Genomic DNA, 17,297 nt, shown 5'->3' with positions numbered 1-17,297 from the left:
CCCCTAAGTGTAGGCAGCATCTTAGTAATTTTTTCGATTATTAATTTTTTTAAAATAAAACGTTTGAAATCAAGCGTAAATTGGCAAACTAGCATATGTAAATATTATGAAGGTGTTTTGTATCCTTTATGGTCAAGTAAACTCGTTAAAACCGTCAGAATAGAGACTGATCAATGTCACCCCAAAACATCAAATTCAGAACAGAGACGAAAGCGATTTTTATATCAAATTTAAAGTTGTCTGTTAAATTTCTCCAACCATGTTTTACGTTCAAAGGAGATCAATACTGGTTTTAAAAACATAAAACATGCCACATTCCCCTTAACAGAAAAAATAATCGAAAAATATTGAAAAAAGTGATCAATTTTACCCCGGATTACGGTATCTAAGATGCAACAACATTTGTTTTAAATGAAAAATTAAAAAAAAAGTTTTAATAGATATAGTTTTTGACATATTTGTGATGTCGTTACGCATAAAGGACGATCTGCAGTTATTTTTGAATTTGTTAGAATTAAAGTTTATATTTTTTCTGTCAACAATTTTTTTTTTAAAGAAAGCATAAGGGTGCTGATAGATTTAGGGATAAAAAAATACTACAGAAATTTTCCATCATATTCTAGCATATGAAAACATGATTTAAACTGTGAATCATTGATTTGCATGTCGATGCATTTGAGCCCAGACTGGTAACGGAATTTTAAAAACATTTATTTTAAAAAATTAAATGATTGTCCGAAAAATATTTACACACCACCAGTGTTGATGTAGGATAATAAAATCCATATAAAGTTTGTAGGTAAAATCACTAAGTCAATCCGTCACATTGTGTAAAGTTTTTTACTGCATCAAAAAATGTTAAAATATCGATTTTTCGAATTGTCTATGAGAATCAAAAACTTCATAAAACTCTCTCACGATGTGAAAAACTATGGCATCATCGATTTGTTATCATTAAAGGATAATTTTATTACATCATATTAAAGTAAAAGTTAAATAAGTGTTGTGGTACACAAATGCTGCATCGAACCATGCTGTTGCATGATGCTCTTATTTGTATCCATTACAATGAAGTTTTTACTTTTGAAATATAATAAATTTATCCATTGAAAAAGTAAAAGTTTGCTCAGCATCCACAACTTTCTTCAAAACTGGCGTAAAGGAATATTGTGTAGGATTTAAATAGTCCTTATTTCTCTATTCATATTCCAAAAACGTTGTAAAATTTATAAAAAGGTGAGTTTTGAGATTTTTCTCATTATAGTATTAAAAAACAGACCCATATGCAAAATCAGGAACAAATAGTGTAATATTGAGTACGCTGATCCATTTTTCCTCATATGTTAACATAAGGAACACCCATATGTTAACATTAGGTACAATTAGTGCCATATTAGGAACACCGACACACTTTATAAAACATGATATTTTTCGTAAATTAAGGCTTGAAATGAATATTTCAAACCAAAACAGAGTTCAGAAATAATTTTGGAACTAAGTTACCAAAAAATTGTATATCTAAGTATTAAAGGTTCGGCGTAATAATATCAAATCTAAAAACCTCTTACAAAATATAGCGAAATTAGGCTCATTTACCCTACTTACATACCGTCCATAATTATATAGGAAAAAGAAGCACGCACACTGTCACTTCGACTGTCAACTTCCATAACTTTTTACGTTGATGATATTTTTTGATAAAAATTCCTGCATAAATAGACCAACTATCACACTATTTCTTCACAAAATTTGATCTTCTGCCATTTAAACTGCAATATCTCAGAAACTACGAAACGCGTATAACTGCTGTGTGTAAGTTTTGCTGTGTGATTTTTTAAGTATAGAACTAACATGTCTGATGTTTTTGAAAAATTCTATTGATTTGGGGTGGAACCGAAAAATACGATTTCTATAGAATTTGGAACGGTTCAACATTTTTTCCATCCGCAAATCAGTTAAAAATGTCTGAGCAATATCGAAAAGAAAAAATGTAGCTAATCATTCAATTGTGTTTCGTAATCAGAATCTCACGAAATTGTTTTGAGTTTTTGATTGAAATAGATTAACTCGCTGTTGAACGTAAAATATGATTTCCATATGGAAACATTCGTCCAAAATTCTCTAGAATCGCATTTTTCGGTTGATGCCTGAAATTTTGTACATCGGGTAATTTTTTCCCATCAATACAACTCTTGAAAACCTTCAGAAATGCTAGTTTTATATTTCAACAATCACTTTGCAAAATTCCAATAATAGGCGTTGGGAAGTTTCTGGGATATTGCTGTTTGAATGGCAGAAGTCCGAAAATTCGATTTTCGCAGGGTTACTGTATCTCAATCAAGCTACACAATTTTTTAAAGATTTTTTTTTGAAGTAATAGTGTGATAGTTGATCTATCTTACGCAGAAAATTTGATCTAAAATGTTATCAGAGTAAGAAGTTATGGAAGTTCAAAGCCGAAGTGACAGTGCGCTTGCTTCCCATTTCTATACAATTGTGAACGGTACTGTATGCCTGGGTAACCTCAAGTAAAGATTCATCTAAATAAGTAATTTTTATTACCTGCATCTTTTGCATCCAGATTCTATACATACGACAGACAGATTTCTGAGATAAGGTTCAGAGTTTTATAAATTCTGCGTCATTTGATTAAAAAACTTTTTGAAATATTGTTTGCGAGCTCACAGAAAACAAAATGAATAAATTTCGTGAATTTTATGTATATACACCAAAAAGTATTTTATTCTAATCAAAGGATTTAAAACCTCCTCCTCTCATAAATTTATTACTACAATAAGCATTAATTCGATTTCATGGTCTCCAAATTAAAAAAGATCGTCACCACGTCTACAGATAATCATACCCTTTATACATCAAAAGTTTTAAGGTTATTGGAACGTCAAACTGAAGTTGTCATGTTTTAAAAACATGCGATTTTCACAATATTTAGAAACAGGGATAACTTGCAAAAAACTTTGATTTTAATGAAAATTCAATGAAAACGTATGTAAGTAAATGTATAGTTTTTGATAAATTTTTGATGCCATGGAGGCCATTACGGATAAAACACCAATTGCACCACTGATTCTGTTGAAACTAATTTTTATATTTTTTCTTAACATAAGGATATTGCATACATTTAGGGGTAAAAAATACTTCAAAAAATTTAACTTACTGAAATCATAAAAAATAAATGTTTGGATGAACGAAATTTCAATTTTGCCAAATGCGTGATTAATTAAAAAAAAGGTAATTGTTCGAAAAATATTTTTACACCCACAGTGTTGGAATAGAATGATTAAACCAGTAAAAAGTTTGTAGGTGATATCATTAAGCCAATCCGTTATACTGGGTAAGGGTTTCTACGGAATCGAAAAATGTTAAAATTTGTACATTTATTGATGGATTTTTTAAATTTTGAGTGAAAATCAAAAACTTTAAAAACTAGCTTAAGATGTGAAAAATTATGTCATCATTATTTTGTACTCATTAAAAGATAACTCGATAACGTATTATTGAATTAAAATTATATCAGTGCTGTGGGTTTTGCATAAATTAACAAATTTGGAACATTAACAAAGCAAGGTTTGCTATTTCTTAATAATTTGCAAAAGTTCAATAATTTTGATAAATAAAAGTTTTTTTAAACATTCCGTTTTGAAAGTTAGAGAATTTTTTCCATGCAATAATTCATCTCGTGGGGTCATTTCTCAGACTTTTGTTCGTACGTATGTTTTTGGTGTAGTTTGGGCATATTTTTTTTCAAAGACAAATATTCAATCCTCAGAACATGGTAACCATGGAAAAAGCTTCGCGGGCCACCAAAAGACAGTCCAGGGCCATGGTTTGGCCACCCATGGTCTAGGACCTGTTTTGAACATGTTCGAAAAGCGTCATTTTTCAAAATAATTGTTTAAATAATCGTCCAAAAGAAAACCGCGTAAATAAAGTTCGTTTGAAAAGAGAATCCCTTGTAAACAGAATTCGAATTAAGATTTATAATCAAAATCACATTCACCGTTACAGAAGTTTTAAATCAGGATCTTTGATCCAACAAATCTTTGAACATAAAAAATAGAAACAGTTTGCATAAAATAAATGAAAGAGAACTCGTCTCAAAATTTTTGTTCGTATTTTTCATTGGAATCACAATGTTCAGATTCTATTATTCAATTGACCTCAGATGCCTTGATAAGATAAAACAAAAATTCCAAAATTTAGCACTTGTATCGAATGTCGACGAATATGGATTTTAGAATCCAGAATGGCTCATCTGTAAATTTTAATTACATTTTCTTCCTTGAGCGATTCGAAAAACTAATCAGAATTCAAATTAAAAACAAGTTCTTAAGAATTGAATTTCAAATTTTCAGTAGTAATTGAAGTGTAGAAACAATAAAATTCAAATTTTAGGCTTTTTGTAGGTGTAGTTTATAATGTTTACATACAACTTATTTACAACTTAATTATAGTGTTTAGAACTGTGCAGTTTGTGTTTGGGGTTATTAAATACATCGAATGTGAAAAGCGTGGGTGAAAGAAGGATAGATAGTGAACACAAGCAGGAAAATGTAACAAAAAGGTTCTAAACTACAAGCCGAATAGATTACAGCAGAACAAAGCAGGGGAAATCCTCAGAGACCACTTATTGGCGAAGCTACACAGATACTTTATATGGAGGAGATTGTAGGAACTGTTTTGATTTGTTGATACCTTCGCATAACTTCAATCGAGGATGTGTTTCTTGTTTATTGCTAAAAAGGTGTTGTTCTTTGTTGCCATTGTTGCCGGTGGGTGCCAAATTTTTGACGCACTTCGCCTTATTGGATGCAGCTGAGTCCCTTTGTTGTACTAGATCCATCCTGGCAGATTCATCCGGCGAAGGAGAACTATCCGGATTTTGATCACCGTGCTGTTATATGTGCCAATTGTGGCCACAAAGATCGAGAAGTAATCAATGAGGTTAAGAGCAAGTGACGTTGAGTTAAATTGTAAAGGAGATACAAACACAAGTCAAGGTTTTTTGTTGAATGATTATTTAAAAAAACATGCTTAGTTAGAGTTTGCTCACGTGATGATGTGTGTGACACAGTTAACTTCTCAAAAATGATTTCTTAATACTCACCATGCTAAGATCAGTTCGTCGCTGTTCTACGTTTAACGAAGTAGAAGCCTCACTGGTGTCAAAATGAGCTCGCAGTTGTTTGTTCCTGTAGTAAGTTAAAAAAAAAGATGGTATCAATAATTCAAATCTTCAAAAATCCCTTTACACAGTTTTTTTTTAAATTATTTGACAGTGTTAGGATAAGTTAAAAAAATATTTCAAAGTAAAAAAAAAACAGAAATACCAACCTAACATCTAACTGTTGGATATGCTGCTGCGAGTGCTTGAGCTGTTGAGATGCAGTGCGTAGTTTTTCTTCGAGTGATGCCGTCTCGACGCATTTCATCGTGTACTTTTCCGACAAGGAAAGAATCTCTTGGCGGATTTCCTCCAGCTCTTGTCTGAGGAATGTTAGAAAAAAAAGTATTAGCAAAATCTTGTTGAGGTTTTGTGGCTCAAACGAGTTCAGCATACTCTTTCTCTTTGTACGACAAGGGAGGCGTTCCACCCTTCTGGAACTGTTTCAAAAACTCTTGCTTGAAGCGGGCAACCTCGCGCTGGACCTCGTTCTCATGTGCTTTCCGCATGGCATCTAGGGCTGCCAAAGTGGCCTGGAACAAAATTGATAGATTATTTTGCGTCTTGCTCGTATCTTTTCTGCAATCATCAAACCTGTGTTTCTTCGGCGAGTGCCTGCTCCTTATCTATAATCAGCTGGGCTATTTCGTGCTTGTGTTTTTCCTCTAGATCGTTGATAATCCGCTTGTGGGACGTTTCCATTGCAGCTAGACCTTTTTCGCACAGAGCCTGTAAGATGGTGAAGTAAAATTTAAAAACGGGTTCATCGCTTGAATCTTCATTGAAGTTCTTTGTTTCCACTTACCCTGAGCTGCTCGATTTCGGCTTGATATCTTTGGCGCAAACTGTCTTCGTCGTCGCGATCCTTCTGTGAATCGATTTCGTTGGCGACCTGCTGTTCCCGGTAAGCCGCATGCAGATTGTCCACCTGTTGTGCATGTTCCGCTTCCAGCAGTTCGAGGTGTTTTTCCAACTTTTTGACGTGATCTTTTTCTTTTTTGATCTGCTCGTACAGGTAGTCACGTTCTTTTTCCAGCTCAGCGTATTCTTCAGCATTTCTGTGATAGCCAGAGGAAAGTTCGTCACATTTGTCACGTAGCGCCTTTGACTTTTTGCGCTCCTCATCGAATGTTTCTAGAAGGTCTTCGATTTCTTTATCCTTTTCATGGCACATTGATTCAAAGTGACGAAGTTTCGAGTTGAGTTCGTTGAATTCTCTTTCTCGCAATTTTAGAACGGATTGTTCTTTGCTAAGTCGTTCCTGAATTTCGCATTTTTCAGCTTCGATATTTTTTATTAGTTGTTTTTGTTCCTCAATCTTGACATTGAGTTTATCCACCTTGTTTTTATTATCTCGCTTCAAAATTGCGATATCGGTTTCGTGCTGGTTGGTAAGCTGCATTAGACTGTCTTGCAATCGATCACACTTTTCACACTGAGCAACCAATAATCTAGCGGTTTCTATTAGTGAATCAATATTTTCTTGTATTTCACTACACCTGCCATGGATGGCTCGTAGACTGTCTACGTCAAGTACCTTTGCAATTAGGACATTTTCTGGGACCATTGTATTTTGCAGGGAGATCACGGATCGATCTAATTCGTTGAGAATATTCGATATTTCCTTAATTTCTGCTTTATTCGACAGATGTTCGTTCACGAAATATTTATACATAAAGTTGAAGTCGGCCTCTGCCAGAATATCATCCGAGTTTGCGATTTCTAGGTCAGAAGTGAGATCGGTGTACAAATTTTCGTACTTTTTCAAAGCTACAACGCTTATGTTGCAGGCATCTTCATTTACCAGTTTAATCTTGGTAGGAACATAATCGCCTTTGAGCACCTTAACACGAGCATCGATCAATGCTTTGTGTGCGATTATATCGGAGAATTCGGCCAGCAGCTGACGACCTTCACTAGGTTTTCGTTCTTGCTCCAAATGAAGCCTCCACTGGTCGCGTTTCATCTTCGAAAGGCTTTCTTCGTAGCATTCGGTAAGCTGGTTAACTGCCATCTCCATCTCACGTCGAAGAACATCCTGCACTGCATCGGCAAAATTTTCGAAATTTATTCGCTCGGTAGTAGCGAGCGCATAACCAAAGGCAGGAGTTATTGAGTTCTCATATCGTTGAGCACTTCGCATCATGATGTGAGCTATCTCAGATTGAACGAGTTCTGCATTGACAGCTTCTTGCGCCTGGCGCCATGCTTCCTGAACTGCACCTTGAATTGTTTCATTCGATGATGAAATGTAGCTCAACGTTTCGGCAGCCAAACCGTATGCAAGGTTTTCCATCGTTGTGGTCTTGTATCGTTTAGTGATCATATGTATTTCATTCTGCTGCCTTAGAAGATCATCGAGTAAGTTTGTGTTGACTGGGGGGAAGTTTAGCGACCTGAGGCTGCTAGTTCGTCCAGCTGACATCATCAACTTTCTAGCCAAGACACTCGCAAGTACGTCGATACTGCTATTTGGTTTAACTCCGTATTTGCCAGCTAGCTTTGCTTTAAGCATTGCCATAAGCTGCATTGTTTCAGAGACTTCAACTTTGGTTTGCTTTTCTTCGTATTCACGAATGTTTTCGGCTCTCTCAAGCGCATTTCTCAACCTTCCAAAACAAACACTCTCGAAAGCAATTCTTTCGGCTAGTAGCTCCATATCCTTCTTCTGCGTTAACCCGTTGGTTTCTCTCAGCATTCGACGTTGTTTCAAGAGATCGCTTAGCTTATTTTTCAATTGCGCTTCCATTTGCGTTAAAGCAAGTTTAATTGGATTCGACTCGGTTAGCAAGACAATATTGTTGTTTAACGAACAGTCTTGAATGACGCAATTGTCACAACTATCTCGCAGCAATTTGGATGCTTCCGATAGGCAACGTTCCGCATATTTAAATGAATCCTTCTTATCCGCTATTGGTGAAACAGATCGCCTTGAGCGTGAAGATTTCAGATTTTGGAACTGATGCATACTTTGGTTGACAAGATCGCGAACGGAAACAACGACCCCTTCTAAGCTTTTGAGCCTTTCCATGAGATGTTCTGATACTTTTGAACTAGTAACATTCCTATTGTAACCTGTACTGCTGATAGTGCCACTGCTAGTACTAGTTTGACTACTGAGAGTGCTGGTACTGTTGACGCTTTCACTGGAGCCGGGTATGGCCAACAAATCACTACTGGCAGTTTTTACAGTATCAATCCTCTTTTCTAGATTGTTGAGACGTAACAGAACCTGCATTGGCTGAGCAGAAATTGTTGCACTGTCTAAACTTTTTCTTCGTAGTCGCGTTGAAGCTCTTTTAACATTCTTTAGCTCAGATGCTACTATTGGAGTTTCTGTGGCATCGGCGATAACAGCTCCTTGTTCCAGAGCATCAATTTTACTCTCCAACTCACTGACTTTTTCTTCGAGTTCCTTTTGAATCGAAAGAGACTCTTTGCCTTTCAATGAAAGTGATCTTCGTTTGTCATTCCTGATCAATTTCTGCTTCAAAAGGCGCACTTGTTTTTCAGCATTGGTATATTTGTTCGTCATATCTTGAATCCTATCTGCCATCATTTTCGATTGACTTTCGTGTTCTTTTTGTTGCCGCTCCACTTCTTTCTTGATGGTAGCATACGAGATTTCCAAGTTGTCGTAGATTTTGTGAGACTCTTTTAATTCCCGTTTCATAGCTTTCAATTCACTGACAGCTTTTTCAAAACGCGCTCTGAGCTCATTGTACTCGTCTGCTAACATATCTTTATCGAGAGTATTTGGATCAACCTCGCTCAAACTGGTAAGATCACTGAAAGAGTCCATCCGTTTCATTTTTCCTGATCGGGTATTGAGACTACATAAACTAGAGGCAGGGCTTGAAATTCCAAATTCACGAATCTTTTTGTATAAGGATTCATTCTCTTCGATTCCACGTGCAAGTCGATCTTCCAATTCTTTGACAGTGTCTCTACTTTTATCCAGTTCCAGTGTTATTCGATCAATTATTTCTTGGGCATTGGTTCTGCTCTCATCAAGCTGCATCATCATTTTTTCACGATTTTCCTCGCTTTCTCGTTTCCTGGTAAGTTCTTGCTCAGTTCGTTCGAGTGTTGCCAAGAGCTCAGACATTCTTGCTTCTCGTTCGTGTGTTTCTTCCCGCAGCAAAGACAGTTCTTTCTCAGCCGCTTGCAACCTCAGTTGAAGCTCTTTGTCGATGCACACTTCTTCTTGAACGGGATTTATTAGAGGGAGATCTTCAGAGTGCACACTGTCTATGGTACTCCGTCGAGAACTTGGTGGCGACGATCGACTTCGCTTGTTTAGCCGATTGTTGGATGATCTTATTCTATCTTTGGTTCGAGCAATCGCAGAAAGAGGACCAGCTGGTGGCAGCGGAGAAACGGGTGATCCACCCCAATCACCTACACTGTCTCGCCGACCTCCTTCGGAAGCTGTTCGGTATTCTTCATCTGATGAAAACATTAGCGATTTCGGAGTTATCGGTGTCACTGGAGTTGTTACCGTTGTGGTGCTGGTAGATTGTTTCAGTGTGGGATTACTGCTAGTGATATCATTGGTGCTATTAGCTTTTGTAAGATGAACCACAACATCTTGACTCTTTTGTGTGGCCTTGAAATCGACAACATCTTCTCCGTGACCCGTTTCCAAGGACGATAGCCTGTTCGTTATTGTTCCAGTGTTGTTGGCACTAGTGATAGCAAGGGTTAGTTTTTCCGGATTTTTCTGCCCACTGTCGATAATTTCAATTTCGAGGGGTAGCTTATCTGTTAACGTTTTGAAGTTTTCATCGTTTTGATTACTAAGCCCAAGATTATTGTTATTCAAGGTGGCTTTGGTCTGAGATAACCCAGCTGCAGTTTTGAGCACATTAATCCAATTATTCCTGATACTTATTGTCACCGTAGATAAAACAATCCGACGGTTGTCCCATGTCTGAAAAACAAAAGTATTGATTATTATGGATCATTGGTTTAAAAAAAAGGAGTGTAAATTACCGTCAACTGAAATCCATAGTTCCTATTAACAGGCACTTCAGTAATGCTGGTGATGCTGTTAACATCGAGTACACCGTCCAGAACACCTTTTTCTTCGGCAACAGGATCACGATAGAAGAAAAGCGCCGCTCCACGTAGAGTGAACCAGTGTTTGCTCCATTCACCAGTGCGAGAGTCTTGTTTCATGAGCCATCCCTTTTTGGAGTTGAGCAAATCTTCCGATGGAAGATTCACCCGTAGTTCGGAGTTCTTCGCCAGACAGTGGGCAGGAGTGTCGTCGAGACCACAGTCCCCATCGGGATCGCCTCGTTCGTGGGTTTGACTAGGTTTCAGTTTCGGACTAGAAGTTGAAGTGGTTGATGATATCGTGCTCGATTTCGAAGACAGAAGGTCTGGCTTGGCACTAGAGATGCCAGTGGGAATTTTCTTAACGATGGCAGAAACGATGGCCGGTGCGGTTGAAGGTATGGTGAGTGACTGTGGCCTCAGCTGGCCGGTGGACTTTGGACTATACTGCGGTACTGTGTTCTCGTCCCGCGTAGGCTTATCATCTGGAATCGCCGTCAATGGAAGGCTATCGGTGATGCACGGGGAACTCCACCGATTGACGTTGGTCAAGGTGTTGGCGATGTCTTTGAGTTTCTCCTCTCGCCGCACGTCGTCTATCAGATAGCACTTGGATGCTGTAACAAAAAGAATGAAGCTATTGTAACAATTTGTTTTTGAATATTTTTATTTATATTTAAATTTAAGAAGGTTGAACTGCAATTTCAATATTTAAATTTCAATGCAGAATAAGTTAAGTTTTTTATAATCTGATTTGGAATAAGTTTTATATTGATTGTTTTAACCCTTTCCTTCCCATGGTAGCACAGGTGATCCACAACTTTGCACAGCTCGCATTTGAACTGAATCAACACAATTTTTTCACCGAATGTGTAGATATGAGTGAAGAAACATCGCACGAAATTTGAAGTAAATAGGTTCGCTAGGTTTTGCTTGGCAGATCAAAAGCTGCAAAAAAGTCGGTTTATTTTCGAATTTAAATCAAGTCGTCATTTGTTGTTCAATAACTTGACAAGTTTTTATAATTTCCTTCAAATAAAATCACTGACGTGCAGAAGGTTGCTTAAGCAAGCAGAATCAAATCATGGCGGCCAATTGTTCAAGGCAAAAATAAAAATTTCAAATATTTCAATAAATAGACTTTCTAGGGATGCGTATACCAAAAAAGTTTTTTATCAAATAGGATCGTTTTAGTTTGTGATCAATGAAGTGATGAAATTCCATGTTTTTTGCAATTATTTCCTGTTTTTCATTTGCACCCTATGTGTTGTTATCTTCCCAATGGAGCACATATGATCCACCTCAAAACCCAAATTTATCAAATGGATCATTAAAGTAGGCATAAATAATGCATCTTTTGTTCTAGAACTTTAGCTGTAAATCAATAGTTCTATTTTAAAAAACCTCGAAAAACCTCGTGGGAAGGAAATGGTTAAATCGAAAAGTTGTCTGTTCTTTTCATTTTTTAAGCCCAATAAAAACTGTTTATGAACTATCCCCAATACGCTCTTTTTAAATTTCCAGTATAAAAAATAAATTAATGTTTTTTTCTTGTGATTAATGATTCTTCAATTTATGATAGTTTAATTTCTCAGTATCGAAATCATAAATTGATTATTTAAACTTCAAGGCTCCTTTTTTTTGGAATAGTTTAACATGTAAACTTTTTCATAACATTAAAACAAATTTTAAATTGTGTATGTTGAAATTTCTCAAAACAGCTTTTCTGTGTGTTAAAATACTATTAAACCTCGGACTCTACTGGTCGTGCAGTTTTACCTGGCGATGGGAAGGACCAAATATTAAGAACCAAATATTAAAACGGACTCTACTAATACTACAATCTAATGGGTTTTACCTGTCGCTTCCGGAGGTTTCCGTTGGGGTAAGTTCAAATTTCGGATCGTAATAGGAACAGTACTTTTTTACAAAAGAACTCCTTGATTTATTTGCACAACCAAAACACGTGTTAATTTTCCTCTGTCTGACGTACTAATGATCTTTTTTTAAATCTGCCACTGCCTCCTACGACCTAAACCTCGTTGTCCGCAACAAATACGATAAAACATTGAATGCTATAGGTAATATTATATCGTATGTTCTTAATGAACTTCAAATAACATTTATATTTTAAGTTATTTGTTATCAGATCATTCGATTACCATAAATTCATACAGGAATTTTTTTGCAAGTATATATTTTGGAATGAGAGCCAACTTTTTCAATCATTTGGAAACGTTCCCAAACAACAACAAACCATCTTATAATGTAAAAACTCGTTTTAATCCTAAATTTAGAGATAATCACTTGAAAGTGATTCAATTGGTGCAATGTAGCTTGCGGGAGGTTCACAATATCAACACATTTCATCAAGCCTTTCAATGCAGTGAATCTTCCATTGAATCAAATCTGGACAGTGTACCAAAATTAATGGAAATTTTTGGACATTGTTCTTCTTCATTAAACTACTGAGAATCAATTGAAAAATGTTTTATTTTAACTTTTCGGGTTTTTGCGAATCGGTAAATTAATGTGTTTCTGTATGTTGGTAATATTGCTAATAATATCTGTATCAAATTACGCGTCAAAATAATCATTACTGTTTGAGTAACTGTAGTATTTAAGCAATCGTAGCTTCGTGGATATTTATATTCATGGCAAATATTTATTATTATTGATTGAACTACAAATGTTGAAGGTTGAAGACGCTACAAATGGATCGATGGAAAAAGCTAATTTTCCGAGTGAAGTCGCCACTAGCGCTCAGAGCTGTCAAACCTCATGATCAAAGTAACAGAGAAAACACAGAAAAATCAACAAAACATGGCACTGTGTTGTACTATAAGAACTCATGCGGACAAAAATCGGAAAAAAATCCAATTAAATTTTTATTAGAAAGAGGACACTTTTTAAAAAGCTCGTATTTCAGAACTCTTCCATTCTTAAGATATTGAAAAATGAGGAAAAATTTCAAAGCCATATATGTTAGATAAAAAAGTAATAAGGCAAATTTATGATCATTGATTACAAAACAACTTCTACGTACAATGCATTGATGTAAACGTGAATCTCTATGGAAATACAGTGTTGAGATGCTTCAGAGTCACTAATAAGAATATAAAGTATGAGAAAATGAAGGAAATTAGAAAAAATGAATCATTTAGGTCCGGCTGATTTTTTTCATGTTTTACGTGGCTATTCAACAAGTTCTGAAAAGTTCTGTTCCGATCTCAAGATTCTATTCTCTATGAAAAGAAATTATGAAACGATCAGATCAGTTTTCAAGATTTCCAGGTCACCCGTCTTTGACTTTTAAACTAGGTATCCTAACGGGCTACCTATATTATTCGAATTTTTCAAACGTGCTTTTTTTACAATTTAGAGTTGGTTTGAAGTATTTAAATATAAAAGGGCAGCCACTGAAAGGATAGGGGCCTGAGTTCCACTCAAAACATGTATTATTTTTCCCATTTAAAAAAAAATCAAATTTTATAATTTTATTTCCAAAATGTTATGGTGAAATATAACCTTTTGATCTTCCGATCGTTACCAAAAGAAATAACAATCAAATTGTTGAAAACATTTCAATACATGTTTGTATTTCGAAATTTTTCGGTGAATTTTAATATAAATCAAACAAAAGCTACTCTTCGAGCTTCTAGCTCGAAACGTATATACAACTAGTAAATTTTATTTGATAATTATTAAAATTAAAATTATTAACTCACCGGACGTCATCGATAATTTCGAAGTCCATCAAAAGCGTTGATAAAACTAAACCTACAATTAATATAAGTTTGTCCGCTTGCATGTATGACAATCTCTCATAGTGCGTTACCATAGTTGCCATAGTTACCACAGGAATTGTTTTATTTTCATAATAAACAAGAATGAGCGCCAAGGAAAGGCATGAAGTAAACATGAAAAGTTAGGCTGGCAGATTTTATGAAGTTTTTATTCAAATTGAAATGAATTTCTTTTTCAACAAAGTAAAAATAATTATCTAATCAAGAGATTCAATGTACGTGCATGTCTTAATGAATCAAGTGTGAGTGGTGCGAAAAACAATGGAATTTTATGTTATGCTTTCCACAACATTTCAGCACGTTTTCGAGCCATTTTTTTCAAAAACGGGAGAAAAATCGTGCATTCCATTTGAGATTTTCAAATACAAATCCGGGTATTATCCGGTCAAATCAGAGCAAAATTTTTCCATTATTCAAACAAAATCAGCAGAAGATAGAAGAAACTTGTACTTTTATTAATTTTGATGAAAATAATTATTAAATTTCCGATTTCAGATCAGAAATTAAAACAAATCATTACACAATTTGATTTTTTTTTGGTAAATTCAACAAATTATGTGGATACATGCGTACAAAAACCGGACCATTGTAATAAAATCCGGGAATCCGAGCTGATACGGACTCGCCTCGACATTTTTCTTGAATATTTTGGTACGCCCGGATAAAACCGGGAAATCTAGAATGCTACACGTTCGAAACACCGTCGATGTTAGTAAATTTTGAAATCGTTTAAGGAATATATTAAATTGATTGATAAACATAAGAAAAAATAGCTTAATTGAAAATCATTATCATTGTTTTGAAGGTAAAGATAAAAATGGACACTTATTTAATTAATTAGACTTATTTAATTAATTAATTTCAACATAGCTGAAAGTCAGCTGGAACGTCTGAGAAGTTTTTTTTTATTATTAAAAATAATCTTTTGCATTCCATTGAAGTAATTCAAAGGTTTATGACAGTTTTCAACAGTTGAAGAATGAAAATGTTATGGCCAGTCATTTGATCAATTTAGTAGCATTCAATTTAAAGTTGAATTGATCTGATTGATCTAAATGATTTCATGTCACCCTAACCTAATTTGCTTAAGAACCGCCATCTGATAAAAATAAAAAGGTTTTTAATAAATACGACAGATGGCAGATTTGTATATCTCTAGCGGAAAACTACGCAGAAGGTGCTTAAAGAAATCCATTGGCGACAAGGATAAACTCAACTTAGTTACAGGGCTTAGAAAGGAAGTTTAACGAAATCGGTGGGCAATTTGAAGTTGAAAGAGATCCTGATATCATAATATCCAGCACTAGGAGATTTACCAGAAATTTATCAGGAAGCAATAGAAGATTGAGATTTTTGAAACGGCTTGGTCAATGGTGAGTTGGTTTTTTTTATCTCTCTCTTGAAAAAATCCATAAAGTTGGAATTTTGTGCGTCGGTTTGTGGTGCCGGAATACTTCAGACACAGCACATGGTTCTCAAATTGTGGGAACTGTTGCCGAGATTCGGTAAAACGGGGAATTCTCGGAACAGTCGCCCAAAGTGTGGAAACATATGATGTTTTCATGCAGTCAAGATTGAATGCCTCAGACACCTCAGATTTACTTTCAAAAACTGATGAGTGCTTTCGTAGTTTAGCAAACCTGACCAAGCTTGAGACATAAAAAAGGCGGAAATGGCTGAAGATGTTCTGATTCGAATAAGATTGATAAAAATTTGAGGGTCGAGACTCGAGTGACATCAAGTACGTTTGCTATTGTTGTCGTTGTGTTGTCCATAAATTCACTAATTAATCTCATTGTGTTTAATTTCATTCGGGTAGCAGATTTCATTAAAATCACTGATTATTTGTATGGGTAGTGTGCAATCGCTGATTATCTACTGGAAATCACCCGAATCACGGGACCATAATACACGACGTACACACGTCTTACTCGATCAACTACTGATACACGAAAGGAGGAGGCGACTCTGACGAGAAGGACAAGTAGCTAACGTCAGGATGTATTCGTACGCGCCACACACGGTTAGTGCAATTTATGCAGTATGTGTCTGCTTGTTAACTCGTACACCGCACATCTCCCTTCCTCTCTAGAAAAAAAATGAGCAATTCATTAACTCAAGAGAACAAAACAAAATCGTCGCTGTTTGAACCAATATTGCGTTTTAATTATTACTTCGCAACACGAGTAACTTTAATTCACGTGATAAGACCAATTCAGATATGAGCAATGGACTGTATTCTAAGTCTATTAAACCGAGAAATATTGCGAAAGTTTCTTCTGAAGCTTTTCATATTCCTTGTACGTTAAGCTCCTTGTTATTTCAGTATAATCTAACACTAAAGAAAGCTATAGAAACTAGACGCATTAAAGTGCTTGAAGAGAACGAGTTATCCTGTGGATTCTATTTCCATTAAGTAGTTATCACTAGTCACAAATCACCCCGTGTTGCCAGCTCCCTTTCTTTACTGCCCAGCGAGTCTTTGCGTAAATCCCATGATCAGGTTTGTCCGGTTGCAAAAACAATATTTTCATAGAATGTGCAATTTCAACGTTAAACGATACGTCCCTTCCTGTCGTTAAATGAAAAATCAAACAATACGTTTCATATATTAAATAAACACAATCTTTCAATCCTCTAGATTAAGTATTGGTAATTTTTCGCTGTAATATCCTTTTATCTTAAAAGATTTTAATCACCACTGTTTTCTTCTGATTTTTCTTTCATCGTCCAATGACTGCAGGGCGTTGTAATGTCTGAATAATTAACTCTTTAGAGTTTATGGAGACCGCGAAGCCATAATTAAGTTGAGTCAATTGCAATATATTTAATCTATCTTTTCCATTTCAAAATTTTGCAGCGTAACATCCTTGAAAATCCATATTATTTCATGAACATCACACAAAGAATGAAGCATAAGAAGTTACAACCTTGATGATCCTTTTCCATTTTCCATTTTGTTTGAATCGATGCTTCTTCTTCTTCTTCCGTCTACTTGAACTGCTTGCAGCATCGATGATCGCCGCGGCAGTTCTGGATTAAGGGCCAGTAACTTAGACTATATGCCCTGAATCGATGCTCTGACTATCCTGCCTGACTAACAAAATTCATTGTTTTCTTTGGAGCATGATAAACAACTTTCAGCGATGACATCCTTAAGCTTTGCTTTCCTAATAAACTTTGGAATCTTCATAGAGGGGACGTAATGAATTCGAAATTCACTTGACCTTGATACCTTGATACATTTG

At 35.6% G+C, this 17,297-nt stretch overlaps 1 protein-coding gene across 5 annotated transcripts in view; it reads right to left on the bottom strand.

The window, feature by feature from the left end:
• Positions 1-17,297, bottom strand: part of LOC129746801 (protein outspread) — a 609,098-nt gene that overhangs the window by 14,600 nt on the left and 577,201 nt on the right. For 4 of the 5 annotated variants that reach the window (XM_055740681.1, XM_055740680.1, XM_055740682.1 and 1 more), the window contains 7 exons: positions 10,178-10,860; positions 5,988-10,115; positions 5,777-5,911; positions 5,579-5,715; positions 5,353-5,505; positions 5,126-5,210; positions 4,714-4,912 (listed from right to left, as the gene is read on the bottom strand). In XM_055740681.1, coding sequence (XP_055596656.1) covers positions 4,714-4,912; positions 5,126-5,210; positions 5,353-5,505; positions 5,579-5,715; positions 5,777-5,911; positions 5,988-10,115; positions 10,178-10,860 — 5,520 coding nt within the window. The remainder of the gene's footprint in view (positions 1-4,713; positions 4,913-5,125; positions 5,211-5,352; positions 5,506-5,578; positions 5,716-5,776; positions 5,912-5,987; positions 10,116-10,177; positions 10,861-17,297) is intronic. The other variant, XM_055740684.1, reaches the window with a different exon arrangement.

Source organism: Uranotaenia lowii, chromosome 2 (assembly GCF_029784155.1).
Source record: "Uranotaenia lowii strain MFRU-FL chromosome 2, ASM2978415v1, whole genome shotgun sequence".
Lineage (NCBI taxonomy): Eukaryota > Metazoa > Arthropoda > Insecta > Diptera > Culicidae > Uranotaenia > Uranotaenia lowii.
Note: the sequence above shows the minus strand (reverse complement) of the source record. Positions and strands in the feature narration are given on the sequence as shown.